Source organism: Pinus tabuliformis, chromosome X (genome assembly GCF_031772625.1).
Source record: "Pinus tabuliformis cultivar Carrire ecotype Pingquan chromosome X, CPIR1, whole genome shotgun sequence".
NCBI lineage: Eukaryota > Viridiplantae > Streptophyta > Pinopsida > Pinales > Pinaceae > Pinus > Pinus tabuliformis.
This window is the reverse complement of record NC_142308.1, coordinates 262,398,549-262,407,248: the sequence shown is the minus strand read 5'-3', so window position 1 is coordinate 262,407,248 and position 8,700 is coordinate 262,398,549. Positions and strand designations below refer to the sequence as shown.

Genomic DNA, 8,700 nt, shown 5'->3' with positions numbered 1-8,700 from the left:
ACCTCCTTCCAATTACATGCTCCTCTCACCAACCGCTTTCAAACTAACCTATTTGTAAACCTTCAGTCAACCTCCTTCAAGTGGTGGGCCTCTTGGTGGAACTACAAAACTTGATGAACACTCATAACTATTTACATTAAGTTTCTTTCTTAAGTTCAACGGGTACAGTGACATGTTCCTCCAAACTAACCTATTTGTAAAGGTCCAGTCAACCTAACTTGAGCAACACCTATAACTATTTATATTAAAATTCTTTAATAACCTCAATGAATAACACACCTCTTTCAAGTTAAAAAGTTTCTCACCCACCTCTTTCAAACTAAGGTAACCTACCTCCTTCAAGTTAAAGACCTCTTTCACACTGTACCTACCTACTTCAAGTTAGAGACTTTTAGCTAACCTCTTTACTGTAAACTTCTAAATAGTCATAAATTTCTAAGTGATCATGAGTTAGAAAATAAGATATTTTCTCCCAAAAAAAAATATTGACCACACTTCTAGACAGAAATAAACCCAAATGTAATCCAAAAAAATACAACCAAAAAAAATACTTAAAAAAAACAAATACCGTTAATTAGGGTGAACTAGAATGTGCCCTCCCATCACTAATTACAAGGAACTAGAACCTAACTTTAATGGTTATGGTAACTCAACCCCCCACTCCCTCCCACAAACCAATCGTACAAACCAAGTCTAAAGGAATTTTTACAGACTCAAGGAAGTCAATGGGCGTAGTGTTTAACCGACAAAGTTAGCAGAACAGCGAGGCTCTTTAATTCAACCAGACAAGCCAGCAGACACGGATTATAAACTATAAGATGAATTTTATAACCAAAGAATTGGTGTTTCCCTGCACATACACCGAGCGTCGGTGTCGTTCTGGCCCAACTGTTAAAAGTCGTCGCCACCAATCTCTTTACAAGTTTGCAATCCGCATCGCTAACCAAGCAATACCCGTGTGTGACGAGATCAGATTTCGATGGGTGGTTGGCGTACGGGATAAATGTGGGAGAAAGATAACCGAGCCCAGACGATAATAATCCCAAATTCCTCTGTGCACGGCGGAAATCTGTGGTTTTGATCTGGGATTTTTCTGTATTTCTGTTCTCTGAATTTGTGCAGGGCTCCAGAAAAATGTTTCAATTGAAGGATTGGGAGTGAGATGCAGTCATGGAGACGGCGAAGATTCATGCGTATTTATTCGTATTTTTGGTATGGATTTTGTGTGAGGGATCCGCGCAGCCGAACGGTCCCGTCGGGTCCGATGACCCGGGCGATGGCGGCCCTGGCCCGGCCTTAGCCATGTCGTTTCATTCCAGCATAGCGGTAACAATCGTCGTTTTAACGACCATGTTTACCTTGACGTTTCTTCTGCTTTTATATGCCAAGCACTGCAAAATCGTGGCGAGCAGAAATGAGCGGAGCGGCGGCGGCCATGGGAGCGCCAACCGAGCGCGGCCGGGTTTTTCGTCAGGCAATTTGTCCAGAAAGGATTCCGGCGTTGAGCGTTCGGTCATCGACGCGCTTCCGGTCTTCAAATTCGCTTCGCTGCAGGGGTTGAAAGAGGGGCTAGAGTGCGCGGTTTGTCTGAGCAGATTCGAAGGTTCCGAGGTCCTGCGATTGCTGCCCAAGTGCCGCCATGCGTTTCATGTGGACTGCGTGGATACTTGGCTTGAATCTCACTCCACTTGCCCCTTGTGTCGTCACAAGGTCGAACCCCAGGACGTGCTTCTGGTCTATCGACATGACGAAAATGTCGAAGCGGCCAAGGGAGGAATCGAGGACAGGGCGCCTCAGCTGCTGCAAGTGTTCGTGCAGAGAGAAGACGACGGGGTGGGGGCGGCGGCGGCGGCAACGGGGGCAGGAGCAGAGTCTGAGTCCTCGGGATTGAGAGTGGAAAACAGGCAACAGTACGCGAGCGCTCGGCTGTCGGAAGCGGCGGGATCCATTGGGTGTTTCGGCAGCGGGAGAAAGGACGGGCTTTTGCTCACAGAGGCCGACGAGGAGTCGCAGAAGCTGCAATTTGCGCGTCGGTTTGCTCATCGTATTGTCGTGTCGGATGTCATGTCGCAGCATCGCTGGAGCGACAGGAAGCCTTCGGATCTCTTGTTCCTGAGCTCCCAAATGATCACAACCGAGAGCGGGCGCATGGGCTTCGCAGAAACAAAGAGCAGCAGATCAACAACTGAGAATTCACCGTCATCTGCTGAAATCGACAAAAAGAGATCCATGTCTGAGATCACTGGCATCACCAGATTTCAATCTCGCAGCACCCGAAACAACAATACTCTGCTTCCCGTTACTAGCTCTAACGCAGGGGATGAGCAAAAATGGTTCTCGATTGCCGGGAAGACTCTGCAATGGCTGGCAGGCAAGGGCAGCGGGGCTGGCAGTGAAACAGACAAGTTTCTACATTGAATTCCAGAACCCAAGATCTGGATTTCGCTGTCCAGCCACCCAACTTGACCCCATATAGAAATTGTGAAATTAAAAATCAAAGTGTGATTGATTGCAGCGGGTTTCATGATTAGGTTGAGCCTGTTCACGTGGGGTGTTTGTATTTATGTAAGGCCTGTATGTTGTTACCAGGTCGCACTCTTGGGGCCAACCTTAAATTTATTGGAAATTGATGTATGAGGAGTAATAAAAGTGATACATATCCAGCCTAGAAAGCTCCCCTTTGATGAAAATATTACTGTTGTGTGTAACTTTGATGATAATCAATATCATTTTTGTATTTGTATATGTTATTTTGGGCAGTGAGACTCTTTTGGAGTTTCTAGCTAATTTTGTTATTTGAAATTTTGATAATAATCAATATCATTTTTGTATTTGTACATGTTATTATTGAGAGTTGTTTACCAATGAAACTTTATCCTTTTTATATGTGAACATGTTATTATTGATAGTGGTCTATAAATGAGACTTTTTAGAGTAGATTTATGATATCATTGTTTGAATATTACCATTTATAAAAATAAATATGGTTGAAGAATCATTATCTAAATGATTAAAAATTTAAAATAGTTTTTTTCCACATTCATTGATATAATTTTTATTATATATATAGATTTTAATATTAATAATTAAATTTATTTAAAATAGATTTTTTCACATGCATTGACATAAATTTTACTACTAAAAATATATTTTGTTATTAAAAATATATTTTATTTTTAAACATTAATAAAATTATTTTCTAATTTCTTAAATATATTAAATTTAAAAAATTGAGATTGAAATAAATTTATAATGTTTAATTAAGATTGAAATAAATTTATAATGTTTATTTAGACTTCTGGAAATAACAAAACATAAAATATTAATCTCAGCGATTTACATAGGCCTGATCTTGTTTCTTTTTAAAATATGGCTCTGTTATCTGCAGTTTTAGATCTTGCATTTCAGATCCATGAGACATATTTCTATGTTTCGGATGAATGTACATTTTGACTCTTTTATATTTCTTATATAAATACAATTATGCTTTTTCTATCCTGAAAAAAACATAAAATATTAAACCTACCCCATAATTAATTTTTATTTTCGAAATTTTCTATATCTCTCCCAGTGGCTAACAAATTTCATTTTAAAAATCTAAATCCCAATATTCTTTTTTATTATAATTGTGAAGTTTCTTCTGAGAACATGTACTGGAAATGTTGAACATTGCACATTCTTGCACACAAAAATTATAATTCCAATACTCTTTTTTATTATAATTTTGAAGTTGCTTGTCTCTTTCGAGTATTGACTTGAAAGGTTGAACCTCGCATATTATTACACATTTATTTACATAATATTATAAATAATTATGTAAATTTATATTTTTAATAATAATTATTTATTAATAATAGGGTTGTTGTATGTTTTTTTAATTGGGAATATATATTTAAAAAAAATTATCGGATATTTTTCTCATTTAAAAGATAGTGTTTAAGATTGACATAATTATTTTATATTTCAAATCTGTTAAGGTATAGTTTTAGTGGACCTAATGATTATGAGCATATGTATCTGCTTAAGAAATCACAAGTTTAAAATCATAAGGGTTTCTTGACAAACAAGAAAGTCTCATAGACCATCTTGGCTTCTAGCTTAGTGGTGACTTAAAAATAGATTATTATAATTATTAATAAAAATTCAACATATAAATAAATTATTATAATTATTATTAAAAAATCAACATATTGTTTACACAAATAACATGTTATTATACTAGTGTTAGTGTGAGTATAATAGAGGTTCTTCCTCCTTTATTAAGTATGTAGTAGTCTAACAATTATGCTTTTTTTGCCTTGAAAGTTATGGAAATTCCGGTTATATTTTGAAAAAATCCCACTAGAATTTTTGTAAATCCAAGTAAAAGCTATTAAAATTCATAATTTTAGGTCATTGAAGTTTTTGATGGCGTTGAATCCATTTCCACCATCAAGAACATTATTCAAACACTTCCTCTACAAGATTTTTTGAAATTTTTTGGGGGCCACTTTTGATTGTTGGGGCAATTCCTTCGCTTCCATAGACGACTACTCCATTAAGTATTCCCCTTCCCTTAAGTACCCTGGTGAGCCGAATCTACAACTAAAAAAGTGATGGGAATATATATTACAATTATTTATTTATTTATTTTTATGGAAACCATAGATGAGGTTGACCATATGCGGTCATAAATAAAAAAAAAGATGAGAAATCTTTCTAGGGGTCAGCCAAAGGATGAGAAAAAAGAAAATAAAGAAAAATTGAGAAAATTTTCTAAGGGTAAGTCAAAAGATGAGGAAACTTTATAGGGGTTAGTGAAAAGTAGAAATCAAAGAATGACTACCAATCACTAAATTTTCCAATATTCAAGTATTACTTGTTAAACTATACTTTTCAATGATTAAGTAGTGTTGATAAAAATATCCCAACAAACTATTTTCCATAAATTGAATATGTTGAAAAAAAAATAATACCATATATAAAATAATTTATAACATTAATATCATAATTTATGATAATAAAATACCTAAAAAACACTAAATTTGATGCCATATAAAATAATTTATAATATTAATATCATAATCCATGATAATAAAAATATCCCAAAAAAACTCAATAAAAAGCTGATAATGTCATAACATTAACATGTATGGCTCCAAATCATATTCTACTCAATGATAACATTGAGATTTAAATAGATATGCACTACTAGCAAAATCAAAGAGATTTAAATAGATATGCACTACTAGCAAAATCAAAGTCCTAGGTCAAAGGGCTAGCAACTTATGTTTATATGTTTAGCACAAAGAAATACCTCACTGTATGGTTTCATTAATGTTATGAATAGAATTTGATTTTTCATTGTATGGTTTCATCAATATTATGAATAGGATTTGATTTTTCAAATTGATATATTTAATTTCATGGATGACAAACCAATTATTATATTGTATATTTTAATATTAATATTAATATTAATACCATATATATATTCCCGATTTGAAAATAAATAATGTTAGTGTAAATAGTGTTCACGAGTCAAATAGATAATGTTCACGAGTCGCACTTAGGAGATATTTAGTTTTGCTATCAAAAGCTTTCTATTTATTGAAAACGAATATACAAGAATTATGGTGGACGCTACAAAGTTGCCCAGCCTTTGATTGGATGTGATATTATTATTATAATCCTATGACACACATTGTGATAGCATTATATTAATATTATTTGTAACTTTTGTAATATTATTTAATTTGTAATGGTCATCTATATTAGTTAAAATATATATGGTTGGGTAATATTTTATTTTATATATAAAATTAAGATTATATATTATCTAAAATATATTAATTTATTATTATATTTTCAATATTGATAATGTGAGATAGATTGTAGTTGAATTATTTAATGTTTTTTTAAAATATATTTTTGAATTGATTTTTTCTAAAATAAAATTAATATATTTTTAATATATTGTAGTTGAATTATTTAATGTTTTTTTTAAAATATATTTTTGAATTGATTTGGTCCAAGAGAATTTTTTAAATAGTAAGTTTGATTTTTTTTATTAATATATTATAATTTATTAATGTATTTAAAAATACATTTTAAATAATAAAATTTCATAATCTTATTAGAAAAATATCATTCTCTTCAAAATGGTAAAAAATAAAATGGTTCAGTTGTGCTTATGAAATAGTGGTATTTTTTATAAATACTCTTTATATTGAAACACTAATTTTGATTCTATGAACATGTCTTCTTTGAACATAAGAAAACAAGTTAACAACCTAGAGGCATTTGACAAAAACAGATGTATACTCCCTAGCAAACCATGAACAAGTTATTTTAAGTGGGTAAGTTTTTTTGAACAAGAGTGATGAGTGAATATACATTCATGGATAGTAACCAATGATAATCATCTTGACGACTGAGTCATGTTAGTTTTTGTCACCTTCACATTATGTGTGTGTGTGTGAAAGAGAAAGAAAGAGTTCAACAACGTAACTTTATTAACAATAGTAATAATTACAAACTAGTACAACCAAATTAAAAATATTAATGCGGTTGATATAACCCAAGGCTTCATAAATATAACCAAAAAACTATTGCAACACTAAGAATGTCCTACTATTGCACACATTTACGTGATTAACCATGTATAAAAAGGTTATGGGTCAACTTTAACTTAAGAAAAAGAAGGAATTATAAATGAATGTTATAAATAAAAATGAGGAACTTATCATGGAGGAACTTATTAGAATTATAATAATCTCAAATCCTTAGGAGATTGGTGGGCGGGGAGCCACATGGCACGAATCTATTTTTTTTTAATTTATTAACAGTCCATGCAACCTAACAAACTCTTTAATACCCTAAATCCATTGATAATCATCAAGACTAAGCATATGTTGAGCATATTCCCTTGAGAATCAATCTAGACCCTCAATTAAAAAACAAAAAAAAGTCAACTGATCTTCTTCCACCTTAAGTTTTTCTTCCAGTTTTACAAATCTGAGATAATTATCCTGCTGAGTCCTTCTATATCTAGCTATGTGACCTACTATATTCAAATAATGTTTAACCTTGTGCAAACTTGTGACAGACTTGTACCATAATTAATGAAGTGAAAAAAATACATTTCACGTACAAAGTAAAATAAGATTCACAACCCCTATCATATAAATTGGCCTTAATAAAAACTCCCACTCATAAACACCCTCCTTAAAAAAATATATATATATCTATATATATATATTAATTTGTATTTTATAAAGAAATAATAAACATCAAGTTTTAATAATAAAGATAATAACCACCAAACAACTATGCCACTTAAATAACTTTAATAAATGGTTCTTTGCATTACCTATATTTGCTAATGATAATTTAGGGACTACGTTGAAATGGTCGTTAATTTGTTATTTTTGGTAAAGTATGAAATTTTCAAAAAAATATAAACTATTTAGGAAAAAAAGTGCCAGTCAACGCTGGTCCCGAATCTGTCACGTTGGTTTTTAGTATTACATTTTGGATAAAGATTTTTTCCAAAACCGTTAAGAGAAAGTACACGAATAGATATATTGTAAAGTTGAGACAATATAAAAGAGATATCAACCCTAACATTGATTCATTCATTTTTGAAGGGGTTTTCTCCATTTCAATGGGATTTCGTACCTCTCACCTTCCTTGGTTTTGATGTACAATGGTTTATTACGAGAGGAAAATGTTTCTTAGGAAGTAACTAAGTTTTTAAATGTAGTTTATATTGTTTTTCAATTTTGTTTGATGTAATCAATTTTTTTTTTTAACTGAAACGGTTATCAATTTTATTTACGTGGAAAAGATAAGAGGGGACTTTGCCATGGCAGCCCCGATTACAAAGAGAGCATCCTTCTGCTTCAGATTTTGGATTACATCGATTTCATGGTATTTGGAAGGAGATGTTGCCATTTACAATCAGCTGCCCTTTCGAGAGAGAGCATCCTTTATTCGCCATTTGATCAGCTTCACCGTTCAAGATTCTGAGGATATGGTAGAACTTATAGGTGTTGAATTCTTGCAACACTCTTTTCAATCTGCCCAGGATTTTGTTTAAAGCAGCATTGCTAAAAAGATCTTCCGTATTTAATTTTTTTATTAGGATCTCGGAGTCTCCAAAAACTTGCAGCTCTTTTACACCCTGATCTCTTGCTATTTGGCAGGCTTTGAGAAGGCCATAAATTTCAGCTTGGTTGTTGGATTTCTGGCCTAAACTCCAGCAAAAACAGTCTTTTAGTGTCCCATCTGTGGAATAAATGATCCCTCCTGCACCAGCAGTCCTGGGATTTCCTTTGGAGGCCCCATCAAAGAAGATTGTGGTTAGCTTTTTGGATCTCCACCAGTTTGAGAAAGTGTCCTCGGAGTCTCTTCTGTGCCATTCCGGATTTGCTGTTTGGGGAGTGAGAGGGGATTTTCGAGGAGAAGGCTCCAGGGGGCATAGCCATCTCCTTTCTTCAGGGAGGAGAAGAGGATCCTCTTTATGAAACTATTGTTGGGCTACTTCCAAAAGGAAGGCTTTGGCTTTAGCTACAACCTGGAGAGGGGAGAGTTGATGTCCATTGAAGATCTGATCATTGCGGGCCAACCAAATCTGCCAGCAGACAAATTTTGGAATGGCTGTCCAGACTTTGTTCCAAAAGGATTTAATGGGAATGATTTGCGGGTAGTGCTTGTTCC

At 33.5% G+C, this 8,700-nt stretch overlaps 1 protein-coding gene across 1 annotated transcript; it reads left to right on the top strand.

Annotated features, from left to right (window-relative positions):
- Window positions 1–852: 852 nt before the first annotated feature.
- On the top strand, window positions 853–2,750 carry LOC149139386 (RING-H2 finger protein ATL43-like). Its single transcript, XM_089447309.1, has one exon. It carries the CDS (start codon window positions 1,171–1,173, stop codon window positions 2,416–2,418), a length of 1,248 nt encoding a protein of 415 aa, XP_089303435.1. The 5' UTR covers window positions 853–1,170; the 3' UTR covers window positions 2,419–2,750.
- Window positions 2,751–8,700: the final 5,950 nt, after the last annotated feature.

Coding starts and splice junctions, on each gene's coding strand:
- LOC149139386 (XM_089447309.1), top strand. CDS start 1,171: ATGGAGACGGCGAAGATTCATGCGTATTTATTCGTATTTTTGGTATGG.